General features: G+C 46.7%; 1 protein-coding gene across 2 annotated transcripts; it reads right to left on the reverse strand.

Annotated features, from left to right (window-relative positions):
* Positions 1-1,295: 1,295 nt before the first annotated feature.
* LOC133922660 (cytochrome P450 98A1-like) lies at positions 1,296-5,249 on the reverse strand. Of its 2 annotated transcripts, none has more exons than XM_062368084.1 (3): positions 4,593-5,249; positions 2,237-2,625; positions 1,296-2,142 (listed from the first exon to the last, which is right to left on the reverse strand). In XM_062368084.1, the coding sequence occupies exons 1-3, from the start codon at positions 5,089-5,091 to the stop codon at positions 1,495-1,497; spliced, it is 1,536 nt and encodes a 511-aa protein (XP_062224068.1). In that variant the 5' UTR covers positions 5,092-5,249; the 3' UTR covers positions 1,296-1,494. The 2 variants fall into 2 exon arrangements, with proteins under 2 accessions (XP_062224068.1, XP_062224060.1); XM_062368076.1 differs by having other exon boundaries at positions 2,237-2,631; positions 4,593-5,248.
* Positions 5,250-16,339: the final 11,090 nt, after the last annotated feature.

Genomic DNA, 16,339 nt, shown 5'->3' on the forward strand with positions numbered 1-16,339 from the left:
GCACATGAGGACCTCTTGTAGAAGGAGGATCCTCTTAGCAGTTATGGATTTAAAATAGTCAGCCCCTTGCTGATGTTCGGGGGATGGCAAAATCGAGGCTTCGTTAAGGATCAGGGGTGATGTGCTCGTATAGAGCTGACCATTGCCTGCACCTGGAGTCGAAAAACCCTGTCTATTTGAATGATCATCATCATGATTACTTAGATCATCACCCCCGTCTCCAATAGCGAAAACTTCTCACGGGTAACCGCCCTTGGAGGAGGTATCCAAATCCATCATAGATATTTCATCGGATTGCTCCGGTTTGGTGTCTTGACAATCCATGTTGTCAGAAGTTACGGGGATTGAACCCGACTTTTTGTGAATCAGACATTCATAATTGTCTTAACAGCCGAGTGGTTCTAACTTAATGCAATAATCCTTAGCGTATTGGTCCTTAAATCGACTTACCTCGTCGTTTGAATCGTCATTGAAAAGTTCATCGTCGAAATTCATCCGATCGATCGCTGGTTTGTCGGGAAGAGAGGTAAAGTTGTCATAGAACCCCTCATCCAGAAAACTGGTTCTCAGTGAAGCTTTAGGCGATATTGATGACCTCTTCTGCGTAGTTTCTTCACTGCCTTTTGTCATGGTCTCCACAGACAGCATCAATTGTCGACGATTTGTGAATCGCTGATTTAACGAACTTGTTAAAGAAACATGAGATGTTTTGAGTAGATGAATTACGATGGAACACACATAGAGTTTTATATAGGTTCGGGCATTCGAGATGATAATAACCCTATGTCATATTTATCTTGTATTGATTAAGCTTGTTATAAAGGGATATGTGGTTGCCTTAGATGGATCTAAACCTAGTCGACGATTTCCTCGCTTAGCTTCTGTTGCTTAAATTTGACTTGTTTCTTCATTTAGATGTGTAATCACTTGTTCTCCGTAGAGCTCCCTGGCTCTCTCTCTCTATATATATGGGTGTCATATGCCCTGTGGACTCCTTCTTTATATTTTTGAAGATAAAACTTTTCAATTACTGGATACCTTAAGTATCTACGAGTAGTTTTCTTTCATTCAATGATTTATTTTTTGAGATAAAGATATATTTGGAGAATTACAGGAAACCTATAAAACTTAAATATGATAATTACCATTATTCATCATCACTGATTTCTTATTAAAGTTCAGATCTTTCGGCATATGGACCAACTAGATGGTGATGACGAGCAGACTAGTGCTCATTGCGGAAGTCTCCATTTGCACAAAGCCTTACACGGTGTTCTGCTAATTACGACGGATAGTTGTATAAGCGGATTTCTTGATGCCAAAATTATAAATTCCTGCCTAACGAAGTGTATGATCAGCGTGCAAGCTCTGAAGTACACAAATGCTCGTATAACTACAACGCCAGAAAAGAGATAGTGGACACACAAATTTGCAACGGCATCGGCTTCCAAATCCGTCGGAATCCAGCAACGCAGACGCTAGGCCGCAGGCCGATCACATCTCAGACGGCACCCGCCTGTACAGCTCCTCCTTGTCGAGGCGCGGTGTGGCGACAGCCTGCAGCGGCGTGGCCATGAAGGTGACGAGCCCGGGGGACTCCATCATGTCCACGTCCTCCGGCCGGGTCCCGTCCGGCAGCGCCCACCTGAAGTGGTGCAGCATGTGCCCGATCATGGACGCCACGAGGTTGATCCCGAGTTGTGCGCCGGGGCACACCCGCCGGCCAGCACCAAACGGCAGCACGCGGAAGTCGGCTCCCTTGATGTCGATGTTCTCCTGGAGGAAGCGCTCCGGCCGGAACTCGAGCGGGTTGTCCCAGACCTTGGGGTCGCGCGCCACCGCCCACACGTTCACGATGACGTTGGCGCCCTTTGGGATGTCGTATCCGGCGATCTTGACGCGGGTGCTGGCCTTGTGTGGGAGCATCAGCGGCGTCGGCGGGTGCAGCCGGAGCGACTCCTTGACGACGGCCTGCAGGTAAGGCAGGTTCTGGAAGTCCGTCTCCAACAAGACCCGGTCGTGGCCGATGACGCGGTCCAGCTCCTCCTGCAGCTTCTCCTGCACCCTGGGGTTCCTCACCAGCTCCGCCATCGCCCACTCCACCGATATCACCGTCGTGTCCATACCAGCGGTGATCATGTCCTGCATATCACAACTCACAAGTTGATCGGTGATAAGTGAATCAAAGAACACAGGCAGACACAGATCATGGGCCAGGGCGCCAGGCAATGCGTACCCAGAGGAGGCCGATGACGGTGTCGTCGCTGAGGTCGTACTGGTCCCTGAGGGTGAAGAGCGCGTCGACGAAGTGCTGCTTGGCGCCGCGCTGCTTGAGGGCCCTGGCGTGCTCCTCCATGATCTTCACGGTGAGGCGGTCGCGCCGATCGCCGTGGGCTTTGAAGAGCTGCTCGTCGAGCGGGGCCAGCCACCTCAGCCACCGGATGTACTGCGCGATGGAGAGGGACGCGCCGATCTTGATCCCGTTGGTGACGATCGTCTTGAACTCGCGTCCTTGCTCGTCCAGCTCGCCGGCCGCGTTCATGAACCGTTTCCCGAAGGCCAGCCGCGTGATATTGTTGAAGGCCACCATCGACATGTAGTTCCGCACCACCACTGGCTTCCCTTCTTTGCCTGCATGGAAGTAGGAACCAATTAAGTGATAGACATCGAATTAGATAAAGTTTAAGGTTACGCCGTTCGATTAAAGGATGAGTCAGAAAAAAAAATCTTGTTCTTTACATGCACCAAGATGTTAAGCACAACATTGCACAAGATAATGTGCATGATTTCAACCCTCAAAATCATTCTTATTTGACCTTGAATCAACACCCAACTAGCAAGATGACTCACGCTAACAATGTAGCTAGTCTTACAATAATATTTTGTCATGATAACATTTAATTAATTATATTTTACATAGAATCTTTATTTAAATATTTGATTTTTTTCTAATACTATATTTGATATGAATAATTCTTTTTTCTATTCTAATCCTAATTTCAATTATCAGTTATTTTATGTTATTTAGACTCTTTATGCAGATATTTTACTTTCCAAACCATATGGAAGTCGAACTACTAATTTTCTATAATTTTTAATTCCAAATTTAGCTATTTATTAATCATATTTGATATCGACCCTTTGGTTTAATCCAGACTGTTAGATGCTGTGGTCTAGATCTTTTTTTTTTCGATTAACATGATAATTTTCATGACCTTAACAACGAATATGATGGTTTCTTTTAATACTCAAATGATAATATAATAGATGTTCCAACGAGCCCACCTATTTATATAAAACCTCATAACTGTGACTCCCCCTCCCCACAATTCATGTATAGCTGCCACCTGCCCAATAGACCGCCTTGCCGCCACACATCGCTAGACCTACCTCCATAGCCCTTCCTCTCGACACTGCCACGTGCCCTCGCATCTCGTCTTCCTCGGCACTCTCATGCCTCCCATTCTCCAGTGCCTACGCCACTGCCTCGACCGGCTCTAGCGGCACAATCATTGTTGCCCTCAACTGCTGCCTCCCTATCCAGTGTTAAGCATGATGCCCCCACCAACCATCACCGTCCACCGACGATCCTCTACCACCACTGTCAGGCCGATCTACCTCCCCGGCCTCTCTCTAAAGTCCGCGGGCCACCACATCCTGACCCATAGCCTCAACTTTCAACCCTAACTTCACCAAAGAAGATGACCTCGACTGAGAAGATGTCAACCTGTTGATAAGCACAAATGCCCTAACAAATCTCGTGGCTAGAAATTTGAATGATTACTCGTAAAAAATATTTTTGAATAATGTTTAGCCATTCCAATAAAAGGGTATTGCCTTTTGCAACCTCCGTATTTCGGTGATGTGGCCGCCACTATATAGTACAAACGATTGCTTATATCTCACACGTGTTGTGTAATTGAAAGGCATTAAAACAAATGATGTTAGCCAAACACAACGGTTAGAAAAGGAGCTTGGATGTGTGTGGGCTTAGCCATGCACATATGAGCACATTCAATGGTCATAGTATGTGCCTATGCTATATGAGGCTAGGGCTTTAATATAATCTAGATGTGTGCTGTGACACGTCCACGGTTATATATATGCGTGCATATAGTATGTGTGACTGACATGTACTCGCGAGAAAAGAGTTTCACCAAATTAGACTAGGTGATCCATCTGAATGAAAAACGAAAAGCCTTAGTCGTTAGGTAGGAAGTTCCACTTATAATATAAATCCAACCATATCAGTAACAAAGTAGCAAGTTCCGTTCTACTCAGCTCAAAGTGACTAAGACCCGGGCCCACAATGTTTGAGCCCTGACCAGTCACCAACCAGCGGTGGGCCGCAAAAACAATTGACCAAAAGCAGCACATGGACAAAAATGAAGTGTCTGCACAACAATTGACCAGCAGCAGCAGCACATGAACAGAAATGGAAGGCTGTGTCGATGGCATTGTGCTCAAATTGATGCACAGGGCACCACACAACTCAGCTAACTCTAGTGCATCCGCAACACTAAACAGAGCTGTTGTTTAATTATAAGAGCAAGAGCTTAAGAGCAATGGTAATTTGTGAAGTTCTTGATTACCAGGCGCGGTGACGGCTGTGTGGACGGACTCGACCATGGCGGTGACCTCGTCCTCGCGGATGGGCCTAAGCGCCTCGAGCCGGCGCGGCGTGAAGAGCTCCAGGTTGCAGAGCTTGCGCACCTTGATGTAGTGCGGGCCGTAGTCCGCCCAGATGAGGTCCTGCCCGCCGCGGCTGAAGCGCTCCGAGGACCGGTCCCGCGGGCGGTCGGCGAGCTGCTGGTCGTGGGTCTTGAGCACCTCCTTGGCCAGCTCCGACGTCGACACCACCACGGTGGGCGACGAGCCGAACCACACCGTCATGATGGGCCCGTACCGGCGCGCCCACTCCTGGTAGCACCGGCACCGCACGGGCTGCACGTCGAACAGGTTGCCCACCACGGGCCGCGGCCGCGGCCCCGGGGGCAGTTTGCCGTAGAGGAGCCGGTTCAGGAGGAGGAGCGAGATGGGGACGATGGCCACCAGGGCCAGCGCCACAGGGAGGAAGGAGGCCGCGTCCATGGCTTGCTGGTTAGCTGCCGGCCGGCCGTCGGCGAGACAGAGCGCGCACGGCGTGGTGGTGGCGCGCGCAGGGGACGCTTTTTATGAAGCGGAGCGCGGTGGTAGTTGGTTTGTGGCAGTGTCCCGGATCCGTGATGGCCTGGTGGTAGTTAGGCTTAGCAGGTGGACTCGTGAAGGGGGGGGGGGGGGTGGATTATTCCACGTCGTCGCCTTGTTTCGTGTCCAAATGGTAGATATGGACAGCGATACATTTGGCATGCAGCCAAGCTACGGGCGGACGAGAGAGGCTGGCTGAATATTCTAAGAGAAAAAAGAGGGAGGAACACTCGCTGGATGCATGAACTCCGCTCGTTTTCTTGTCCTTTGAAAAAATGGAACGGCAAGAGGACTGCCGGAATGAGTAGGTTCATTTGTTCTCAGAAACACCAGCCGAACTGGTAGATGTACTTACTTATATAACACCGTGCAAATTAAAAAAGTTAGTAATATGATTTCTATAAGAATTTAGAAGCACCATATAACTTAAGGTCATCGCGTCAGGCAGACAGCAGGACAAGACAAAACATATAGATTACAGGTGATAGAAGCCATGACTTCTATTAGCGACAAAGGTGCATCAATAAATCCAGGGATCGGTAGGATGCGGCATATGTTTCGACCGGTAGGGGAAGATACGGGTATTGTTATATCAAGCTTGGATCGCACAACACAAGATAGCGATGAGAGGCATACGACGGGACACAACCCTTAGGAAGAAAAATATATAAATAAAGAGTCAATGTAAAATACAATTCATAATGATTGAAACTGTGATTCAACCTAGAAAAAAGAATGGTCCATATCAAATACAGGCTAGGAAAAAAATTCAAAATAAAAACAAATAAAGTTAGTAACATGATTTGTATGCGAATTCAGAAGCACTATTGATAACTGTTGAGGGTTAATTCTTGACAATATTTTGTTTATACCGAAAGACGAGCGCGTGATCAACGTTTTCGGTGGATGCGTGTGTTGAAGGAAAATCAAAAACACAATGAATTATTCAGGTTCAGGCCTCCTATAGGATAATAGCCCTACGTCTTGTGTATTTTCTTATGACTTAGATGAACTTGTTACAAAATGAGTTCCCTCCCTTACAAGTCCGGTCCTCCTTCCTTTATATAGTAGGAGAAGATGAATACATACAAACATACCGTGCCAAACCCTGAGACAGGCCTAACATCGATGGAGCCAACTACTCGAAGCCTATGATGACAAAAGGTAGGCAGACTCGCCCTACTCTTGTCGAACGATACGCCTTGTCTCGTCACCGCACGCTGCCCGCTCGCCTGTGAGACCATCCTCCTTGCATGGTCGTCTTGTAGGCCCTGTCCCATCCGCCCAACGATGTCACGCCTGTTTGCAAGGCCATCCCATAGAATTTAATGCTATAGGACTGGGCATTGCACCTCTACGTCGGCCATGACTTTGCTCGCCGATAGGAGATGCCTAGGGAAAAAAACTTAAGTGGATGATATTAAATAAGATTAGACGAGTTAGGTGAGTACATGCCTCGTGACCAGCAAGGGCTGGTCACAAGGTTTCCTTCTACGATAAGAGGACTGATCGTGTGAGCCTCGCCTAGTCATGCGGTGGGGTCACAGTCTTTATAATATCAATCGCCAGCTAGCATTTGCCAGTGTGGATCCACTGACAGGGCACCCTTTATTCTTTACATCGACAGTAGCCCCCAAGCTTCTTCGTGGATGTGGGAGACTGAGTGGTTTGCCAAATGGTCATGGTCGGGTCTGGTCACATCACTTGGGCCCCAGGGGGACATAAGGTCGACGCAGCCTACTTTAATGGTCGGCTCAAGAAACCACATCCTGAGGGGAGGTTAAATGTCTGGAGAGAGAGAACATCGGAGCGAAAAAGAAGGAGGTGGGAGAGAAAAAAGGAGGATGTGGAAGAGATAAACATTGATTGCTGTCGGACCCGAGGGGATCTCAGTTCCCCATGAGTGGCCTTTTGAATTTCGAACGGACTGGTCCCATGGCGATTGATATATCGTAGCTGTCGTATAAATGGACCATCGATGGCTCCCCGCAGATCCTTTCATTACCTCCCTTAGCCTCCAAGCCTTTGCCCATTGTCACCATCCGTGCTCCCGCTGCAAAGCCTTTGCCCTCTGTTTTTGTCCGTACTCCGCCACAACCTCTGCCGCATTCCAATGGCACCGTGCACCAGCAACAAGCTAGACACCCCCAAATTCAAGTGCAATGCAGTGAAGCTGAGGCAGATGCGCGAGAACCACCTGCTCCCTCACCTCCTATCTTCTTGGTACCGCCCTGGGGAGAGCGTGCCTGCTCCCCACCAGGGAGAGATCGTGATGTTCATCTCTTCTTGGCTCGGATCAGACTAATATGTTTGGTATTTTCTCAGAATTCCACCTCCAGGCCCTCTCTTGGGTTAGGGTTTCATGAGTTGCATTACTATAGGGTCTTCCTGAGGTTGATGTCTTGTTCCTGACAGTCAATGAGGTCATGGAGGTCATCCGAGAAATCAATCCTGGAGCCCACATGCCCTCTCTATCACCCAGAATCGCCCAGATCGGCCATCAATCTGGTCACAGTACCCACCTAACTGGTCGTGGCAGTGACCAGACTGCTTGAAACTGGTTATTAACCATGGTTGGAGGTTCTGCGAGCAGCGCCAGTTAGCAAATGGTCAACCAACCTCACTCTGACTAGCCTTGCTCCGACCATCCTTGCCCCAATCAGACCGAGGGTGATCAGGATGGTGCTGGCTAAGCGTCCATGCAAGAGGAGAAGAGACTAATGAAGGACTCTTCTTCTACGGAAATGTCCAAACGTGCTCATGGGACACCGACCACCGACAGCGTGACGACAGCCCTGACCTCACTGTACAGCCAACCTAGTGGCTTTACGAGGACAAGACTCGTGTTCACCCCTCCGCCAACGTGGTAAGTTCTCCGGCTAGGTGCAGATACTTTGAGCCCTTTCTTAACTCCTTGATTTGTTGCTGCTGCAGGTGCTCGACCCCACCAACCGCCTCGGTCATAACTCCCCCAACACCTCAGCAAAGTGCTCTAGCCCCATAGCCAATAGTAGCTATGACGTTGAGAGCCCGGGTTGTGACTCCCAGGCCTGTAGAGCCAGTCTTGGAGCCTGTTTTGGCCTTCTACCTGCTTTCCATGGTCACCAGCCTCCCCTCTTATATCCACAAACTAATCGTCGAGAATTTTGCTCGCCAAGAGGAGATGCCTGGGGAAGGAAAATACTTGAGTGGATGTCATTAAATGATATTAGACGGGTTAGGTGAGTACCTGCCCCGCAACTAGCAAGGGCTGGTCGCGGGGTTTCCTTCTGCGATCAGGGGACTGGTGGGGCCACTGTCTTAGTAATATCAACTGCCAACTGGTATTTGTCGGTGTGGACCCCTGATTGGGCACTCACTTATTCTTTACATAGATAATAAGGATTTGATAATTAATAATTAAAGAATTTACCCAAAATGTGGTATATCCTATAGACAGAATCCACTATACATGTGTCCTTAATCTGATACGGTAGGTTTCATAACCTTCATGAGGTAAATAAGGCATCTGCCGATATTTCAAGTAGTTCATCGTATTCTACACGGAAACAATTCCTTAGTTGCTTATTTGCCACTGCTTCTAATTTTCATTTCTTCCTCATCACTGCTATCCATTTTACCCATAAAAAAGACACTTTTGCCCTTGGGGAGGAAGTATCCATTGTTGTCTAGTCACCTTGTTATTTTCATATCTATTTTTTTATAATAGGAAACTCAACAAATAATCACACTAAAACTATCTACACAAAATGTTCTACAACTTTGGTATTCACCACAAAAATTAATTTTGCCTTTTGCTATGCCTAATCATAATCACAAATATAACCATGCAACTCCCCTAATGGCTAGCAAACAACACGACTTCATAAATTTATATCTCCTGATTTATTCATCCACATTTAGCGTTAAAAAACTCTATGAAATCACAAAGAAATTTTCTACAACTCTCTAGTACATCACATTCGATGATTTGGTCTCTAAAGAGCCTAAACTTTGATTAGTTGTTGGTGACTGAGCCCAAGGCTGTCATCCTCCTCTCCAAGGGCAAAGGTGACTTTTCTATGGATCAAATGGACAATAGTGGCGAGAAAGGAATGGAAATAAGCAGTGGAAAATAAGGAAGTTCATTTCGTAGAATGACAAATAGGGGATTACCTAATCTTTCGATGGTAAACAAGGAATTTTCTCATAAATTTGTTGTTGCAAAACATGATGTAGAGGTGCCAGGTAAATAACAAGACAAGGCACAACCATAGGTCGCAAATGGTGAAGTTGCAACCTATGATGACGACTAGTGACACCTATAGAAGCCGAGTATCAACAAGGTGGGAATGCAACCGGCAAGGGTTAGGCTTGGTTCGTATCTTTGTATGATCATGACATGTCTATACAACTATATTTAACTGAAATGTTAGGAAAATTTAAAAATCAAATAATAGATTTACTGATTGATCGTATAAATATGAATTTACAATTAAAGGGAGTATAAAAAAATACAAATGACAAAGCTAGCCGCGCAAATGTGCGGGTCTCCTTGCTAGTTACTTGTATATGTGTAAAAAACAACACGACCTGCGGATTTTCCTAGAATGCACCCTTATCAAAATTTTCAGTAGTATTTTTACTATTCGTGTATTGTGCTATTGACTCCGATATGCAAAACGCACTGGTATTCCTTGTGTTACCAATGATGAGTCAGTAGCGAACGGGTGCATGCATTTGGACCATGGGATACACGGTTAAGCATGACATCTCCCCCCACGACTGTGTGAGAGGAACCGGCTGATGATCTATGCGTCGTAGCTACACATCAGTGATGCCTAAACCAACTTATAATTAATGGCGTGTGCTTCACTAGTTCTTTTGGAAAATTCTTCCATCTTCGGTCTATGTGACGCAAGGAAGGGACGATCGATTTTTGTTACAAACCCGATAATCAAACACACAACACAAGCATAAGAGTTGTATTTCCGAACCCCCAAATTGGATACATGGTGTTTTAGATACAAATTGAGAGAAATGAAATCATAGATTGGGAAGAGCAATCTAGACTGGCAAGATGCATGGAAATGGGAATAGAGAATTAGAATTTGGGGAGGACAGCAAGGGGAGGACGAGGCCATCGGTTGTTCTGTTTCTGTTCTTCGTCGATGTCCTGTTTGTTGCTGTCTGCCAAGCTATGCAGTGTTTTCCTCTTCCTTCGAATGGGCCTTGGAGCTAGCGCATCGATCCAGCCTGCAAGCCCAACATCATCTTTGGCCCATATCCGGACATTCTTCCCTCCTTGAAAATCGATTTGCCCTCAAGCCGATATCTTGAACTTAAACCATTTGAACCCATATCCTTGTCAAGCTTGAGACCACCAGGATCCCATGGTGCTTGGAGTTCCTCCAGAGTAGTACAAAACCATCCACCATCATAAGAGGAAAGGCTCACTTCATGATTCTCAATGATGCTAGAACAAGCACCACCATGTTGCTACTGCAACCAGACAAGGAATTGAAGCAATTGAGCAGATACAACATTTTGGGTAGAGAAATATATCATGATATTAATCCCCAGTGCACTTCTCCTTGCCCTCCATCAAATCAATTAGTGCATCGACCATCACCTTGCTGCTTGAAACCTCTCCTCGAAGCTCACATAAAACATGAAAGCCACTGTGGTAGTAACATTTGTGTGACTGCTAGCAGGACATAATGAATCCAACAGAAATTCCACATAATCAATATACTTACCACAAGATATCTTCACTTCAATAATTAGCTCCCCAAACACCCCACATGTCGTACCACCACTGGCATTGTCATTAGCATGTTGTTCTCCATATCCCATTCAGGTCACTATTCACTAATGCCACCAAATGGCTGCACATGCTGAAAGCATGTCCCCGGATCTCCAATCCACAAAACAGTAGGACTTCGCAACAATTTCTCACAGAGGAAAAACTAGGTGTGCAGTTACTAGAGATAGAACGACAAGGAGATATTTCTGAGTGCTCCTCAAATATTTTTGGCACAAATAATTCGCCTTGAGCAGAAACTGCATTCCAGGATATGAATTTTTTTCTTTCGACAAACCATTGGAGCACCACTTCAAGCGCATTTTCATTGCCCCATGCAATCTTTGTCTTGATTAATGTCCATTCAATAAGCAGCTGAAACATTGTTACATTTATGTGAGGTGGTGGCCATGGTCTTAAGTGAAGCCATTGCATAAACTGTATCGATCTTATATTGCCATCAACATTCAGTCCTTCATTTGCCCAGAATAACAACACATATGGCGAGCCTTTCCACCATTCCTCCATGACATGAAGCACATAATTATGAACACGAATCAAAACCATCATGCTTTTGCTGCTAGGATGCTCTAGTCGACCAGGCCATGGCTTCAATTTAACCTGTCCTACCAATGAAGTTATTCCCCACAAAAGCATAGTTGCTGCTCGTGACGGTGGCCAAGGTGGCAGGAAAGGCACTGCTTGCTTGCCCTTTATATACTTCCATGGATCAGGTGGTAACTTATTCGATGGTGACCATAGTGTTATCTGTTGCACTCTTCCCTCACAATCCCACAAGGACGGCCAAGGTTCAAGTCGTAGCTCCCAAACTAAAGATAAAGGAATGGCTGGGTAAGAGAAAATCAAGTCTATACTCATGTTCATGCCAGGCATTTCATTGAACACAGACAATATTTCAATATTCACGTTGTCAAGGATGGAGTGGAAAGTGAGTACCAGTACTGGTTGTGGTGAGTAGAGAGTTTCAAAGATGTTCTCAGGGGTGTTGGTGACGAGGTAGTCATCGTCCAGCAAGACGTTGGTGGTTTTGACAATCATGTCACCAACATCCTCAGAGTCAACCTCAACGCGTGTGATCTCTCCTCCAAAAACCTGATGCTCAACCTTGTCCTCAGAGTGATTGCGCACTGTGTTGGTGACGATCGATGGCACATGGCTGGAGACGATGGTGTCGTCCAACTTATCTACTGTGAGAGGTAGTGACACGAACACTACTGGTGTATGACCAGTGGGCTTGATGGCACAGGACACGCCTTCTTGGGAGGCATCACAGACATCCTTGGTGAGTATCTTTGTGCACAAGTCACACACCGTCTCCTTTGGCTCCTCTGATACCGCCATAGCAACTGATTCCTCAATCTAGGGGGTTTCTTGAGCTCTTGTGGCCAATGAATGAATGGTTGTGGCCGTTGAAGTGGTCGTGGCTGTGAGTGACATGACAACCGAAGTAGTGAGTGCACAACTTGAAATGTCGGCCACCGATTCAGCGACCTACGACGCCATGGATTGCGATGTAGTGGCAACTGATGATGGCAGTTGCACGTGTTGAATGTTGAGATGAAGCAACCATCGTAGATGCAGTGCCCGTGCAAGGCATTTAGAGCTTATGTTGCCTCCTATACTAACTGAAGATTGACCAAGGCGTCCACTTGAGTGCTTCTCTGCATAACAAACATTCTCTCCACACCATAAGAACCAAAGACTTATCGAAGCACATCCTTTGTCACTGGATACAATACATAGCTCACAATTACGCAAAGAACGCCTCCCGCAATCGCCTTCTGATGGCTTGCCATTTTGTCGAACAGGTGGTGTTCACCACCCATTTCTAGACCTTCTGCAAGTGCAAACTCGATTTGAAGCCGACAACAACCATCATAGATATTGCGGCCATTCAACATCTCCATGGCTTTCTCGGCTTCACGATGTGAAGCATACATGACCATGGCTACCACCATTGATCTTGCTTGTGAAACTTCCATGGCCTCCACAACACCATATGCATCAAACACTTGATGGAGCACTACTTGGGTCAGTGGGTAGTGAGCATGGTGAATCACAACCTTGAGGACACGATTTGGAGCTGTTTTGAGCTGGCTGCCCTGGAAAGACATTTTATCGAATAGGTTGAAGGCACCACTCCTCGAGTCATACCCCTTGCACTCAACCATCTTTTGATCGCACACACTGCACCAAATCTTCTCCCCAGCCATCTCAATGCTAGAAATCCCACGGATTAAAGGCTCTTAATACCAATTGTTACAAAACCAATTGTCGGTGACATGGGAACCAGTGGTCCCCGAGTCCCGAGGCCAGAACAGCAGAGTGCCACGTGGCGCCCTCCCTCGAGGATTATCTTCCCGAGGTCCGAGAAGACCAAGTTTCAGGAGAGGGTGCTCGGGGCCATGAACAGTGGTCCCCGAGTACCCGAGTTCCCCGATGACCCGAGAAGACCAAGTTCCGGGAGAGGGTGCTCTGGGCCATGAACAGTGGTCCCCGAGTACCCGAGTTCTCCAATGACAAGAGAAGTCAATTCCAGGAGAGGGTGCTCGGGGCCATAAACAGTGGTCCCCGAGCACCCGAGTTCCTCGAGGACCCGAGCAAGCGAGTTCCGGGAGAGGGCGCTCGGGGCTATGAATAGTAGTCCCCGAGTGCCCGAGTTCTCCGAGGACCAAGAAAGGGCATATCCGGGAGAGAGTGCTCGGGACTGTGAACAGTAGTCCCCGAGCACTCACAGTTCCCCGAGGGCCCGAGAAGTCCTTCGCCGGTGGTCAGGTGTCAATTGGTGAGAGGCCCGATGCTGCATTTAAGAAGGCGCATGGCCTGTCACTTCCAACCACTCTCCCCACGCCTGCTGTCAGTCCCTACCACGGTCTGGCAGGGAGGCGTGGGGACATTTAATGCGCGGGTCCAATCGCGCGTCATCCGGCGCGCCTCGGGATAACGTCGCAGGGCTCGAGGCGTAACGCCTGCCGCCTTGCTGTGTCAGGCTCACTCTGACCGAGCGGGCACGCGGGGTTGCTCGATGGCTGCCCGGTGGGCCCTCCAAGCTGCACCCGCTGAAAAGACTGGACGGGGGCGCGTTTTCAACCCTCCCCATCACCTCAAGCTGCAGCCCATGATGGTTGCTTTCCATTTATGGTGCCTTGGAACTTGCGCCATCCTTTCTGGGCACGCTACCCGCCTCGACAGGTATAAAAGAGGGGCGGGCTCCCCGGAGAAGAGGACGGGCTTTGGAACACATCGGACGAACTCTGAATGACGACGACAGAACAAGCACGAAGTTCTAGACTTAGACAAACATCCTTGTAACACGAGAGATCCTCAGAGAGATATTCCCTGAGCATTTATAGCATACACATAGGAGTAAGGTATTACGCTCCGTGCGGCCCGAACCTGTTTAAAATCCACTGAGCATTTATTTCCTCCTGCATCCGATCATCCACTCTACCTGCATCTCATTTATTCCCATTTATTTCACGTACGAGGCGGACTCAGAATCATCCCCCGGCCGAATCTCAAAGGAGTCCCTCTGGATCCTCGCTTGTGGAGTTTACTCTCCGACAGCAATAATCAAACATCGATCAACACAAGCACAAGAGTTGTATTCCGGAACCTCAAACTGGATACATGGTGTTTTAGGATATAAATTGGGAGAAATAGAACCATAGATTGGGAAGAACAATCTAGACTAGAAGATGTACGGGAATGGGTACAGAGATTCAGAATTTAGTGTTTGCCTCTTCCTTCGAGTGGGCCTTGGAGCTAGCCCACCGACCCAACTTGCAAGCCCAATAACACCTTTGGTCCATGTCCGTGACAATTTTGCTCGCGGTAAAATGGTAAAGCTTTGGAGAGAGGATGAGAGTCGAGGGAGCGAGGTTAATCGTGTCTTCCATGTAGATAATTAAGCACTGACGAATCTTACGTCAAGGAAACTACTGTGCAGAGCAAAGATGTGATCTGAATTATTTTGGCCTCATGTAGTCATGTGAAAGAGAAAAGAATACTCTTACTTACATTTTGTTAGGGGGCAACGACACATGCATGTTTCTTCAACCTCTGCTGGCTTTTCCTAGCCGTCTAATTGCTGGACTCGGCCTACTCCGCTCGTATGGGACCATGCTTATATCTATTTCTGACACATTGTTAGTGGGAGAGTAGCCTCATGAGCAGCAGCGGGGCCACTTTAAAGTAGACCACACAACAGTACCTAAATTATTTTGCGAAGCACTTGAATATTGTTGTATTAGTGCACATATTTTCATATGTTCGCGTATTAAGACAAAACAGCTATGTTGACATTGAAAGATGTCACACTAAACTCTGAGTATCTCGTGTACACAATCTAGCGAGCAGCACTCAGATACTCTGATCATGACGCTGTGTTGTCTGACCATCGTCGTCACCCACACTCGGGAGGGATCTCGTTAGAGCGTGGATGCCCGACGGTTTATCCTTAATCGTCAAGATCAAGAACATATAGCAATGTAGATTGAAAGAGAGAATATGACTATAGAAGTTAGGTAAAAGAGATAAAAACGAAAGATTGTGTTTTGATCGATTGTTTGATTTTTTTTAATCGGACATGACTCTCGCATATTTAAAGGTGGCATGTTTTAGCCATATAAAATTAGAACTCATAATTCAAATCGAATAGGACTTACAGATATGATTCGACTTCTCTTTCGATCTTCAAACTTTTCATAACTAACATATATTTTCTAGTTAACCATGTAAACTACTATATATCTACCCGACTATTCTTTATTACAATTTAGCTTTCATGGTTCACCGGTCACAGATACTGTTCAACGGTCGAAGTATGGTTCATCTGATCGAGTGGGGACACTGTTCACTTATCAGAGTTACTGTTCATCTAGTCGGAGTTACGGTTCTTCACTGCTTGTAGTATTATTTTTCACTGGTCATATGTACTGTTCACTGGTCAATAAAATACTTTCAAAACCAAAATTCTTCGTAATATACCAATTTCGATCGTCAATAAGTTCTATTTGCATCCCAAAATACACATGTCACTCATCCTTAATTTGAAGAATGAGGATTTTCACTACAAGTTAGTGATGACGGTACACACCATACTGCACTAGCTATGTTAGTGTCAACTCTGTACACCATTGCGAGGATCCTGATCCGCTACTGATTCCTGTATAGCGCGATGGCTCATGAATGGGCCTATCCATGATCTCGCTGTTAAACACTAAGGGGCGTTTGGTTATTCGTATGTTTGAGCTTATCTGTACCTATGTGCTAGGCTAACTTAGTTAGGCTGAGTACGTATAGTAGTAATTTGTTTGGTTGGTTGTATATATTTAGTCTGGTTAAGAA

The sequence above is a fragment of the Phragmites australis genome, chromosome 1, assembly GCF_958298935.1.
Source record: "Phragmites australis chromosome 1, lpPhrAust1.1, whole genome shotgun sequence".
Lineage (NCBI taxonomy): Eukaryota > Viridiplantae > Streptophyta > Magnoliopsida > Poales > Poaceae > Phragmites > Phragmites australis.

What these genes read in the sequence shown, in the direction of transcription:
- LOC133922660 (XM_062368076.1), bottom strand. Translation starts at nt 5,091, where the DNA reads ATGGACGCGGCCTCCTTCCTCCCTGTGGCGCTGGCCCTGGTGGCCATC. An exon ending in CACAGCCGTCACCGCGCCTG is followed by an intron (nt 2,632 to 4,592) that starts GTAATCAAGAAC and finishes ACTTCCATGCAG; the next exon opens with GCAAAGAAGGGAAGCCAGTG. An exon ending in CCGTCATCGGCCTCCTCTGG is followed by an intron (nt 2,143 to 2,236) that starts GTACGCATTGCC and finishes TGTGATATGCAG; the next exon opens with GACATGATCACCGCTGGTAT.